Below are 14,046 nucleotides of genomic sequence, written 5' to 3'. Positions count from 1 at the left end.
AGAAAAACTCCCTAGAAAGGCCAAAAACCTAGGAAGAAACCTAGAGAGGAACCAGGCTATGAGGGGTGGCCAGTCCTCTTCTGGCTGTCCACATAGAACCGGTACTCACAAGAAACAACGGACATTTGAACAGTAATCGACCGCCCAATGGAAAACAAAGGACACACTTATGCAAGTACTAATCAGTGGGAATAGGGGACAGGTGTGCGTAATGAAAGTTCCGGAGGGATCCGTGACAGTTTATAGCTATAATGTACCAGAATTTACCTGTAGGTCTACATCGAATCATCAAACCACTTTATCATTAAACATCGTCTGATCACATTATCACATTATTTAAAATGGAGCTTTTAATAATGGTACAAAGGTTGATTTACACAACTGTTATCAAAGTTCTACTCTTTGAAATGGACTACTAATTAAACATACCTCACATGCATTCACACTTGATTTCTGAAATAATCAAAGAAACAAGAAAGCACAAGCTACACACGGTATACAGGATTGGTTAGTAACTCTGGGAATTACACCCCTTTAAACTGTAGAAAACAAACTGTAATCTATGTCTGTAAAAAAAGGTTGCTTGTTTCTGTCAGGTTGCAACTTCCAATGGTGGAACGACGGGATACAACCCCAATTCTTTCATTTCTTTCTCCTAGTTCCAGTTGTCTTGGTGGTAAAGGTCACTCCAGTGTATTGTAGCCAGTCACCACTGAATCCCTGAGCAGAAACATGGAGAATTGTTTTTTTTCCTAAAATAAGTGAATAATGTCCAAAAGGCTTGATGTTGATCATTAAGTAAGATAGTTGTCACATACTTTTTTGTAAGCTAGTATTTGTAACTGTTGGCCCAACTGGTCAGCACTGAGAATTGCATCACGGACTTGTAGAGATGTGCCATCTGTTTCCACAGCAGAATTAATTGAAATTATTAGAAAGTCATTAAAATAAACCTTCATAAAATTCACAACGTAGTGTGATTTATCCAGACACAGCTGGATTAGTAAAAGTGCACATGAGAGAGAAAAGTACCAAGAATGGTGCCTGCATAACAGTATGGTACCTGCATAACAGAATGGTGCCTGCATAACAGAATGGTGGCTGCATAACAGTATGGTGGCTGCATAACAGTATGGTGCCTGCATAACAGTATGGTGCCTGCATAACGTATGGTGGCTGCATAACAGAATGATGCCTGCATAACAGTATGGTGGCTGTATAACAGTATGGTGCCTGCATAACGTATGGTGGCTGCATAACAGAATGATGCCTGCATAACAGTATGGTGGCTGTATAACAGAATGGTGGCTGTATAACAGTATGGTCCCTGCATAACAGCATGTTGGTAATGTGTGAGCAAGTTGACACTGTGATACAATGTCAGAGATATATAAAGATAAACAGGAAATTAGAGCACTTGACTTGTAACCAGCTCACACTCTTTGAATAGCTGCTCTGAGCTTATTGTCTCTAGACTGGTTGCTGAGGACACTAATAAATCACACAAACATTTATTAGATTACAGGATCATTTTCAAACAAGTAAGTATTTTTTTTTACTAAATTGTGTACATAGGAACTACATTATTTAAAAAACGAAATGGTCCAACTGCGAATAGCCTCCCATCATGATGATTTGGATGTAGTCAAAAAATGTCAAATTGTAGCACCACTATTTAAATTACAGCACCAGTTTAATACTCATTGTTTTGTTTCCTTTTGACTTGAGTGGATGAAGAACAGTAAAACAGCATTCAACATCAATGCTCCACACAGACCAATACCAAGTGGAACCAGCGCATTACAGTCCATCCCAACTACAAACACATGGGGAACATAATAACAATACAATGAAAACAGCTTTTTATGATCTAATAACAACATAATAATAATGAACAACAGGAACTTCTTTGTCCAACCTTTTTAAAGGCTTCATTGTAAGCTCCATATAAATGCGCAAATATCATAGTAGGCATTTTAATTGATTGTTGACCTCTATTTGTGATTATGCTGCAATGTATATCAGTTCTAAGGTTACTAGGCTTCTTCCCATCTGACAATTTACATTAATAGCGGTCATAAAAGTAACCTTGACATCCAGTTTTGTTCCGTAGCCGAACAGGATCTCCCCACATGTGGCCACAGCACAGTAGTAAGTCCCAGCGTCAGAGAGACTGAGGTTGTTCTTGGAGAGGCTGTAGACACAGCTCTGTGTAGGAGAGGGAGTCTCAGGGGTCTTCTCACACTCATCACTCCTGTTCCCAGGGGTGTAAATGACTCCTGGAATGGATTCTCCTGATCCGGTTCTGAATCAGTACACACTGTGTTCTCCTGTACAGGTCTCAGAGAGTACTGTACACTGCAGAGTCACAGAGTGTCCTGGATGGAATGGGTCAGAAACTGACCTCTGTACCACGGTCTTGTAATCAGACCTCTGGTGATTCTTACCTAAATGGTATGTTTATGGTTTTATATAAATCAATCTGAAACAAAACTTTCATAAATGCACATGAATGTCAAAACCACACAGACACAGAAAACATATGAAGACGTAAGAACCCTGAACAAAAAATAAAGGGCATTAACATCTTGACATTACCTTTTAATACTAAAAAGTCCCATTGATCAAGTTCACTTCATAGTCTGTTCTACTTGCACAATAGTAAATAGCTTCATCTGTTGGTTCCATCTTTGGGATTGTAAGACGATATATCCCGTCAGCTTCAGCCCTCTCCACATTGAGATGTGAATTGTTAAATTCCTTGTACAGTTCAGGCCTGGACTGAATTTTCTGAGTCACTGGGTCACAATAGAGTCACAATAGAGAGTTACTGGGTCACCACTTTGAACCCCCTGAAGTTGAACTTGCCGGTGAACATTGTTGTATTGTGTCACATCTAACAATGCTAAACAGACTCTAACACCATCATCAAGTTTGTTGATGACATGGTGGTGGAAGGTCTGATCACCAATGACGATGAGGCAGCCTATAAGGAGGAGGTCAGAGACCTTGCAGTGTGGTGCCAGGACATCAACCTTTCCCTCAACATCATTAAGACAAAGGAGCTGATGGTGCACTACAGGAAACGGAGGACCGAGCACGCCCCCATCCACATCAACAGGGCTGTTGTGGAGCGGGTAGAGAGCTTCAAGTTCTGCTGTGTCCACATCACTAAGGAATTAACATGGTCCACACACAATAAACATAGTTGGGAAGAAGGCACGACAACGCCTCTCCCTCCCAGGAGGCTGAAAAGATTTGGCAAGGGGCCTCAGATCCTCAAAAAGTCATACAGCTGCACCATTGAGCGCATCATGACTGGCTGCTTCACCCCTTTGTATGGCAACTCCTTGGCATCCGAGCGCAATGCGCTACAGAAGGTAATGCGTACGGCCCAGTATTTCACTGGGACCTAGCTCCCTGCCATCCAGGACCTCTATACCAGGCGGTGTCAGAGGAAGGCGCTGAAAATGGTCAGACTCCTGCAACCCAAGTTATAGACTGTTCTCTCTGCTACCACATGGCAAGCAGTATCGATGCACCAAGTCTGGAACCAACAGGACCCTGAACAGCTTCTACCTTTAAGCCGTAATTCTGCTAAATACACTGCTCAAAAAAATAAAGGGAACACTTAAACAACACAATGTAACTCCAAGTCAATCACACTTCTGTGAAATCAAACTGTCCACTTAGGAAGCAACACTGATTGACAATAAATGTCACATGCTGTTGTGCAAATGGAATAGACAACAGGTGGAAATTATAGGCAATTAGCAAGACACCCCCAATAAAGGAGTGGTTCTGCAGGTGGTGACCACAGACCACTTCTCAGTTCCTATGCTTCCTGGCTGATGTTTTGGTCACTTTTGAATGCTTGCGGTGCTTTCACTCTAGTGGTAGCATGAGACGGAGTCTACAACCCACACAAGTGGCTCAGGTAGTGCAGCTCATCCAGGATGGCACATCAATGCGAGCTGTGGCAAGAAGGTTTGCTGTGTCTGTCAGCGTAGTGTCCAGAGCATGGAGGCGCTACCAGGAGACAGGCCAGTACATCAGGAGACGTGGAGGAGGCCGTAGGAGGGCAACAACCCAGCAGCAGGACTGCTACCTCCGCCTTTGTGCAAGGAGGAGCTGGAGAAGCGCTGCCAGAGCCCTGCAAAATGACCTCCAGCAGGCCACAAATGTGCATGTGTCTGCTCAAACGGTCAGAAATAGACTCCATGAGGGTGGTATGAGGGCCCGACGTCCACAGGTGGGGGTTGTGCTTACAGCTCAACACTGTGCAGGACGTTTGGCATTTGCCAGAGAACATCAAGATTGGCAAATTCGCCACTGGCGCCCTGTGCTCTTCACAGATGAAAGCAGGTTCACACTGAGCACGTGACAGACGTGACAGAGTCTGGAGACGCCGTGGAGAACGTTCTGCTGCCTGCAACATCCTCCAGCATGACCGGTTTGGCGGTGGGTCAGTCATGGTGTGGGGTGGCATTTCTTTGGGGGGCTTAATCTGTGATTGTATTGTTATTTTAGACTTCTTTAGTGATTCTATGTTCTTCTCTTGTATCATATCTCTTGTATCTTAGCCTTTTGTTTAGACATACTGTTTTACTGTGAGCCAACTCAGTGGCCTTGTGTTTATTGTCCACCGTGAGATTAGAAGGTTGAGGGTTCGATTCCCGGTCCAGTCACTCCAATTACTCTAAAAATAGGAACGAATGCCTCTCTACTTGGCACTCAGTATAAAGGAGATGGTTTGGGTTAAGTGTCCTATCCAGGAGGTGTACTTGTACATCAAGCTGCCTTCCACTATTAAATATTTAACCTATGAGCCGTTCTGGCTCGGACAAGGATTACTTACTTAGCTATTTTTCTACAGTACATTTTGTTGCAATTTAAAGGTATTTCAATTTTTTGTTGTTGTTGATCATCCCCCATTTGAAGTCATTTTTCTCTATTTGCAATAATGCATAATTGTATTATGGTTCTATTTTTATTGTTTTAATATATTTTCCTAAATGTATGATTGCTGTGGTATTTACTGTAACCCATGAAACAAACAATAAGATAGCATGACTTCTTAAACATTGTATTTAATGTAGGTTAATTACGTTCTACAGTATTTCTTGAGTTCCAACAGCATGATTATAGCTATAATGTACCAGCATGTACCAGTACGGCTGTGTAGAATCATCAAACCACTTTATCATTAAACATTGTTTGATTCATCACATTATATAAAATTGAGCTTTAAATAAAATTACAAAGTTGATTTACACAACTGTCATCAAAGTTCAACTCTTTGAAATGGATTACTAATTAAACTTACAGCACATGTATTCACACTTGATTTCTGAAATAATCAAAGAAACAAGATATCACAAGCTACACACGGTATACAGGATTGGTTAGTAACTCTGGGAATTACACCCCTTTAAACTGTAGAAAACAAACTGTAATCTATGTCTGTAGAAAAAGGTTGCTTGTTTCTGTCAGGTTGCAACTTAAAATGGTTGACCGATTGGATGCTTCCCCTGTTCTTTCATTTCTTTCTCCTGGTTCCAGTTGTCTTGGTGGTAAAGGTCACTCCAGTGTATTGTAGCCAGTCACCAATGAATCCCTGAGAAGAAACATGGAGAAAAAAACAGCAATTCCTAAGATGAGTGAATCACTTCCACAAGGCTTTGTTACAGAATAGTAGAGTGGCAGTGCAGGCATCTCAAATTGCAGGTCTCAGTAAAAAAATATAGCATTGATGTTAATCATTAAGTAAGATAGTAGTCACATAATAAAAATAACAAATATTAACCCCATCCACCACCTGCCCCCCTCGGAGGAGGACATACTTTTTGAAAGCTAGGATTTGTACCTGTTGGCCCAACTGGTCAGCACTGAGAATGGCGTCACAGATTTGTAGAGATGTGTCATCTGTTTCCATAGCAGAATTCATTGAAATGATGAGAAACTCATTAGAAAAAAATCTACCTTCATAAAATAAATTACAACAACATAATGTGATTTATCCAGAGACAACTGGATTAGTAAAAGTGCACATGAGAGAGAAAAGTACCAAGAATGGTGCCTGCATAACAGTATGGTACCTGCATAACAGTATGGTACCTGCATAACAGTATGGTGCCTGCATAACAGTATGGTACTTGCACAGCAGTATGGTACCTGCATAACAGTATGGTGCCTGCATAACAGTATGGTGGCTGCATAACAGAATGATGCCTGCATAATTGTATGGTGCCAGCATAATAGTATGGTGGCTGCATAACAGAATGATGCCTGCATAACAGTATGGTGGCTGTATAACAGAATGGTGGCTGTATAACAGTATGGTCCCTGCATAACAGCATGTTGGGAGTGTGTGGACAAGTTGACGCTGTGACACAATGTCAGAGATATATAAAGATAAACAGGAAATTAGAGCACTTGACTTGTAACCAGCTCACACTCTTTGAATAGCTGCTCTGAGCTTATTGTCTCTAGACTGGTTGCTGAGGACACTAATAAATCACACAAACATTTATTATACTACAGGAAAATATTCAAACAAGTAAGTGTTTTTTTTCTAACCAAATTGTGTACATAGGAACTACATTATTTTAAAAACGAAATGGTCCAACTTTGAATAGCCTCCCAACATGATGATTTGGATAATTATAACTAAATGAATTAATTGTTTAAAATTCAATGTTCATGTACCATATTTTCCGGACTATTGAGCGCACCTGAAAATAAGCCGCACCCACTGAATAAAAAAAAAATATTATTTTGAACATAAATAAGCCGCACATGTCTATAAGCCGCAGGTGCCTACCGGTACATTAAAACAAATTAACTTTACACAGGCTTTAACGAAACACGGCTTGTAACAAAAATAAATAGGCTTTAACGAAACACGGCTTGTAACAAAAATAAATAGGCTTTAACGAAACACGGCTTGTAACAATTTTTTTTTAAATTAGCAGTAAACAGTAGCCTACCAAGAAAGTCATTGCTCCAGACCAAGCTCCCGTGCAGCAGCTCTATTTCCTTTTCCAACAGCCAGATCAATCGCCTTCAACTTGAAAGCTGCATCATATGCATTTCTCCGTGTCTTTGCCATGATGAGGGTGACAAAATGACTACCGTAATCAGAATGATGGGAAGTTTGAGCGCGCTCGATTTAATCTAAACAGTAAACAAAAAAGTTGTTTGACCTTAACCCGTTTGGCAATTTCATTGGTCTAATGAAAGCTTCATGCCGCCAAAAAACTGAGCACGTCACAGAATGTGTTTTTAAAAATAAATAAATTTGAAAGCGGGAAAAATCCATATATTAGCCGCGTCATTGTTTAAGTCACGAGGTTCAAAGCGTGGGAAAAAAGTAGTGGCTTATAGTCCAGAAATTACGGTAGTCAAGAAAATGTCAAATTATAGCACCAGTTATTTAATTATGGCAAAAGTTATTAAATTACAGCACCAGTTTAATACTCACCATTTGTTTTCTTTCGACTTGAGTGGATAAAGAACAGTAAAACAGCATTCAACATCAATGCTCCACACAGACCAATACCAAGTGGAACCAGGGCATTACAGTCCATCCCAACTACAAACACATGGTGAACATAATAACAATAAAATAAAAACAGCTTTTTATGATCTAAGGACAAAATAATAATAATGACCAACAGGAACTTCTTTGTCCAACATTCTAAAAAGGCTGCATTGTAAGTTCCATATATCTTAGTAGGCATTTTAATTGATTGTTGACCTCTGTTTGTTATTATGATGTAATGTTAATCAGGTTATGAGGCTTCTTCCCTTCTGATCATTTACATACATAAAAGTACCTTTGACATCCAGTTTTGTTCCGTTGCCAAACAGGATCTCCCCACATGTGGCCACAGCACAGTAGTAAGTCCCAGCATCAGAGGGGCTGAGGTTGTTCTTAGAGAGGCTGTAAACACAGCTCTGTGTAGGAGAGGGAGTCTCACGGCTCTTCTTACACTCATCACTCCTGTTCCCAGGGGTGTAAATGACTCCTGGATGGGATTCTCCTGATCTGGCTCTGAACCAGTACACACTGTGTTCTCCTGTACAGGTCTCAGAGAGTACTGTACACTGCAGAGTCACAGAGTCTCCTGGATGGACTGGGTCAGACACTGGCCTCTGCACCAGAGTATGGTAGTGTGACCTCTGGTGATTCTTACCTAAATGATATATATGTTTTGATTCTCTAATTTATCACATGCTTCACAAAGATTTGAAGAGTTCAGTGTGGTCAGCTAATTGTAAACATTAATGAGGGTTTTTCTTTTGTAATAATACATATGTGCATGCTACTATTGTCATTTAAACAATTCACACAACACTGTGGGTACAAAGGGAGCTGTGTGAATAACATGTAAATGTACTAATGTTAATAGTATTTAGGCGCTATGATTACCTTTCAATAGTAAATGAGTCCCATTGATAAAGTTGACTTCATAGGCTGTTCTCACTGCACAATAGTACACGGCTTCATCTGTTGGGTCCGTGTTTGTAATAGCAAGTCGATACATCCCATCAGCATCCGCCTTCTCCACATTGAAACGTGAATGGTTAAAGTCCTTGTGCCATACAGGCATATCATATTTTGTCATTGTTACAATACTTTGAGGCTTTTGTCCCACCATTTGTTTGTACCAGAACATATTGATATCTTCCTTTGAAAAAACACAGTAGAGAGTCACTGGGTCCCCAGGATGAACCTCCCGAACTTGAGTTTGATACTGAACATCATTGCATTGTGTCACATCTGTAAAAACACATTTTATAACCATGCCAATTAAAATACAACTATTGCCTATGATATAAAGTGATAATGCAATGCATTTACAAGAAACACTCAACTTAAATGGGAAAATGTGTATTTATTTTCTAACACCTTAAATTGTGTTTGAGGTGAAACGTGTGAAACAATGTATTTAATGTTCACAGTCTTTATCCATATGCACCATGTTTCCTTTAACACTTGAAATTAGTATCATGAACTGCATATTAGAAATACATGATAAACGGCTGCTTTCCCAGACACAGATTAGGCCATCTCCATTAAGAATACTTTTTAGTCCAGAACTAGGGTCTAGTAAATAAGCCATTAATTATTGAAAAATAGGTTAAGTTTGGAATTTCACTTACACATCAAACTGAGAAGCACCACAATCACTCCAATGTTGATCATCTTGGTGAGTAGCTCTTACACGCCTGGTGCAGTTGTCCTCTGCCCATGAAATGCAAAATTGGCAAGTCTATACTCACAGACCTATCTGATAGGCGGGAGAAAAGCAAATCATGCTACACTTCCTGTAAAATGTTCCCACCAGCAAGCTGGTTGGTTACCTAAGGGACAGATCTAAATGTATTGGGGGGAGGGACTGGTCCAACTCCAAGTGTCATAAAAAAACACCCCCTCCCCAAAGTTAAAAATATTTTCACATGACCCTCCCCTTCAACTATAAAAAAATTAATCACACTCCCTCTTCATAGAATGAACTAAAAATAATGTTTACAACCACAAATAACACATGCAATACATTTCCCACCAACAGGTTTCTGTGCCAATGCACCACACAACCAATAAACAAAACATACTGACTTCAGGCACTTCTATATGATGGTTTGCAGTTTCAACACCACAATAACTAGACAAATAGAAAATACATCCCTTCCTACCTTATAGGCTTACCCAGTATTGAAGGGTTGTCTTGACAATCTCCGAGTGTCATTAAACTTTTTGATGTTTTGTTACTGTCACGTCCTGATTAGTAATAGGGGTTATTTGTTATTGTAGTTTGGTCAGGACGTGGCAGAGGGTATTTGTTTTATGTGGTTCGGGGTGGTGGTTTGTTTAGTAGGGTATTAGATTTATGTATTCCGGGGGGTTTTGGGCACTGTTCTATGTTAGTGTATTTCTATGTTCTGTCTAGTCTTTTGTATTTCTATGTTTTTTTAATTGGGGTTGGACTCTCAATTGGAGGCAGGTGTTTTCTAGTTGCCTCTGATTGAGAGTCCTATATATAGGTATGTGTTTGTTGAGTACTTTGTGGGAGATTGTTCTGTGTATAGCCTTGTGCCTTACCAGCATGTGTGTAGTAGTTGTGTTTTCTTTGTGTACGTGTTTATTTTGGTTCTCCTTCTTGTCCGAATATAATAAAGAAGATGAGTGCACATTTCCCCGCTGCGTTTTGGTCTATATCCGACGACAGCCGTTACAGTAACAGTCTCTTGCCATTCATCAATTGGCCGCTGCACACTTTGTATTGATTAATTTACTTAATTTGTCAGTAAAAAAAAACATACATACATAAAGATTTTTTTAAGGAAACGGGATTGCACAATACATTTGGGAATTTATTTCCATTGTGGTACCCATTTTGTACATAAATAAATGTGTCTAGTTTCTGGAAACTAGGGGTATGTTGCGCATCACTACTTAGCAGGAGAGCAATTTGAATGTACTTTTTTTTAAATTAAAATGTGTTTCTTGGCAGAAATGCCTTCTGGAGCATGTGAAACTTGTATGTCATCTGAAAATATGAATTAAAATGATTAAATTACGAGTCTAGTTGGTTTAGCTACAGAAAAAGACCAGAACGTTCCCCCTAGCCATGATTGGCTGAGATAATGAGTGGGCTGAACATAACGAGAGATGAGTTTGGATTGGTCTGCCATGTAGCATGCTTCTGTCTATAACATGAGCTGGTCAGTATGTGTAGGTAATCCTTTCTAACGGCTTTTCTGGAGAAAATTCTGGCTTTTGATTGCAAATATGCAGACGGAGTCAAAAAGAGAACGCACAGAAGGCTGTTGTTTATTAAAATACCTGTCTCCGGATTACATCTTCAAATTAAGCGTAACCATGGCATCCATGACAGAGAGGGAGAAGTGTCCATCCATGTAAACAGGTAAGAGAGAGTAGCTACCTACATTTTCAGATATTACACGTTTCTAATTTTGTCAGAAAGCCGTTTTCATTTTAAGCTAAAGTATACTGTTAGCTAGCTCCGAAAGTGAAAAGCTCTGAATTTACACATGGACAATTTGACAACGCTCTGATTTCATGAACGCCCAGAGTGCACTCAGAGCACACTCTGGCACTCCTGATTAAATTTACGAACACATCTGTAGTATAAACAAGCCTTTAGTCTTGAAAGCTTTGGTTCTTTCGTACATGGCGTCAGATGTGATTCCTTAAAGAGATGGGTGGGGCTAAGGCTTAAGAGGGTGTGAACGATGCTGAATGGGTGTAGACATTAGCTCCAAAAACATTCATGGGCCATTTTCTCAGAAGTGAGGTTACATGTTCATCAACTTTTAAAGCAGAATTACTTTCCCATTGTTACTAATCTGTAGTGTATGATATACAATTTTCTAGTTCTGAGTCTCTACTTTTATCCAATGTAAAAAACACAATTTCAAATGTGGACCAAATCGAGCCACAAATATACAATTACATAGATACAGACGCATTACAGAGATAGAGACAAAGAAAATGCTCAACCTCCATATGAGTATGAGGGGGGAGTTTAAGTACAATTCTTACAAGTTTAATACCTAGCTTGTAGCTTATTCTTTAGATGTTTGTGGCTGTTGGTTAACCATGATGTGCAGGCTTAATCAAAGTGAAACAGGACCAGCGCACCTGCCTGAGTCTTTAGGGTGTCTATAGCTAGGTTTCCATCCAGTTGGCGATAGAGTTTCATGTGAATATTCTAAAATCTTCATTTAAATAATATGCCATTTCAGAGTTTGCTTGATAAATTGTATGGACATCCATATGCATTCAGATCCACCTAACGGTTCTGCTGTCAGAGATTTGAGCAATATATATATATATATATAAGGAAGATAAGCTTTGGCCTAACCCCAGAGATATAGAGATATGCTGGTGGCATGCTACGAGACAGGCATGCATTTCTTTATGTCAAATTGCTACTGTATCTGCTATACAGATATAGACATACAGAGGGAAGGTAATTTGTAAATTTCCGATCAGAATATTTTGTATAGAGAGAAGAATTATATTGTTAGATTATAGGAGTAATGCTGGTAGGCAGTTTTCCTCACCTTAAGTTCAACTGTCGGAGACAGTTGGGGCGTCGGGGCACACTGCCTTCATATCATAGGGCTGCAGTAGCTAAAGCTTAATAATAGCCACACCATACCAAACCGTCACAAACGTTTCTAAACATTATTAGGGTGATATCAAAAGTAAGTCAAGCCATTGTTTATAAGGAAAATACGAGCAGAAGAGCAAATGTAAACCAGAGAAAAAACACACTACACTCCCCAGTGCTCCTCCAAAAACACACAACCCTCCCCAGTGCTCCTCCAAAAAACACACAACCCTCCCCAAAGCAAAAAAAAAAAAAAGTTTGATAACCCTCCCTTATTTTGAAAACCTCTACCCCCCAGTAAATTTCGATCTGGTGCTAAACACACAGTGTTTCCTTTAGGTCAATATTTTTGTTAGCAACTGTACATGTCAATGTATCAATTATGTAGGTTACATGACCAAAATGTGTATTGAGGTACTTGACAACATGGCAATGGCCAATAGACAACAAAGGTAGATCAACCAGCTCGATTTGGTCATATGTAGCAACATTTGAAATGTTGTTTTTTTACATTGGATAAAAGTAGACTCACAGAGCTAGAAAAATGGTATATCATACATTACAGTTGAGGAACAACGAGAAATTAATTCTGCTTTGAAAGTTGATTAACTTGTAACCCCACCTTTGGGAAAAAAGTTAATTGTTTAGCTGAACCTAAAAGTGCCTCCAAGACAACTGGAAACTTGGAGAAATACTAAGCCAATTGTGCACCGCCCTATGGGACTCCCAATCATGGCTGGTTGTGATACAGCCTGGATCGAACCAGGGCCTGTAGTGACACCTCTTGCACTGAGATGCAGTACCTTAGACCGCTGCGCCACTCGGGAGCCCTTCACTTTAGGCTAGAACTAGCAATGCAAATGGCTTTCTGAGATACGAATAATAGTACTACACAGCTAACAATACGCATAAACTTGCAATGAAAGCGACTTCCTGACTAAATTAGAAATTATAATATCTGAATATGTAACTAGCTAGACTCTTACCTGTATACATGGATGAATGCTTCTCCCTCTCTGTCACGGATGCCATGGTTGCCCTTAGTTTGAAGATGTAATCCGGAGACAGGTGTTTTATACAACAGCCTTCTGTGTTCTCTTTTAGACTCCCTCTGCATATTTACAATCAAATGGCAGCTATCATACTTTGCTTACACCCGGAATTCCACTGATTTCAAAAGTCAGTCAACTTCTTCTATCACAAAAACACTGTTGATCACTGTTTCTTCCCCATAACTGTCATCAGAAGACTCAACAATTTCTGGTTCAATTAAAATGTTTTTACCTAAATCAGGGATTTCCTCATCGTCTGATTCATTTTCAGATTCAGATAGAGTTAGCATGGCACAATCGTTCTCCAGAATGTCGATAGCAGTAGCAACACTTTTGGAGTTCATCATGATATCTTTCAAAAAAGCCATAGTAGAAAGGATTATCTATCATATACTGAGCAGCTCATGTTATAGACATAAGCATGCAACATGGCAGACCAATCCAAACTCGTCTCTTGTCCAACCTATCCATTATCTCAGCCAATCATGGCTAGCGGGAACATTCTGGTCTTTTTCCGTGGCTAAACCGACGTAATATAACAATTTTTTTTGTATTTACAGGTGGCATACAAGTTAGTTATTAAGGCACATGAACGTTCACTTATTCCAAAAGGCATTTCTGGAAAAAAACGCATGACATTCAAATACCTCTCCTGTGAAGTAGTGATGTGGGACAAACGCCTAGTTCCCTGAATCGAGTCCCATTTGGTAGCTATTTCTGCATTGCATTTTCTGAGTAAGTCACAGAATAATTTTGATTGGTACATTTCTAGCTAGCTGATTAGATAGGTGATTACATTTAGATAACGTATGCTAATGCTAGATACCTAGCAAGACAAAATAGGCTAT

General features: G+C 39.7%; 1 protein-coding gene across 2 annotated transcripts; it reads right to left on the bottom strand.

The window, feature by feature from the left end:
* Window positions 1–5,070: 5,070 nt before the first annotated feature.
* Window positions 5,071–9,478, bottom strand: LOC115169373 (uncharacterized). Of its 2 annotated transcripts, XM_029724938.1 has the most exons (6): window positions 9,169–9,478; window positions 8,435–8,785; window positions 7,839–8,198; window positions 7,484–7,594; window positions 5,867–5,925; window positions 5,071–5,617 (listed from the first exon to the last, which is right to left on the bottom strand). In XM_029724938.1, the coding sequence occupies exons 1-6, from the start codon at window positions 9,209–9,211 to the stop codon at window positions 5,540–5,542; spliced, it is 1,002 nt and encodes a 333-aa protein (XP_029580798.1). In that variant the 5' UTR covers window positions 9,212–9,478; the 3' UTR covers window positions 5,071–5,539. The 2 variants fall into 2 exon arrangements, with proteins under 2 accessions (XP_029580798.1, XP_029580806.1); XM_029724946.1 differs by lacking the exon at window positions 5,867–5,925.
* Between the last annotated feature and the right edge of the window lie 4,568 nt (window positions 9,479–14,046).

The sequence above is a fragment of the Salmo trutta genome, chromosome 3, assembly GCF_901001165.1.
Source record: "Salmo trutta chromosome 3, fSalTru1.1, whole genome shotgun sequence".
Lineage (NCBI taxonomy): Eukaryota > Metazoa > Chordata > Actinopteri > Salmoniformes > Salmonidae > Salmo > Salmo trutta.
The sequence above is the reverse complement of the archived record's forward strand: the minus strand, read 5'-3'. Positions and strand labels throughout refer to the sequence as shown.

Excerpts from the sequence above, each read along its gene's own strand:
- LOC115169373 (XM_029724938.1), bottom strand. The coding sequence starts at position 9,211 with ATGATCAACATTGGAGTGATTGTGGTGCTTCTCAGTTTGATGT. Across the intron at positions 8,786-9,168 it reads GGTGCTTCTCAGTTTGATGT|ATGTGACACAATGCAATGAT; the intron begins GTAAGTGAAATT and ends GTGTTTTTACAG. Across the intron at positions 8,199-8,434 it reads GACTCATTTACTATTGAAAG|GTAAGAATCACCAGAGGTCA; the intron begins GTAATCATAGCG and ends TATATCATTTAG.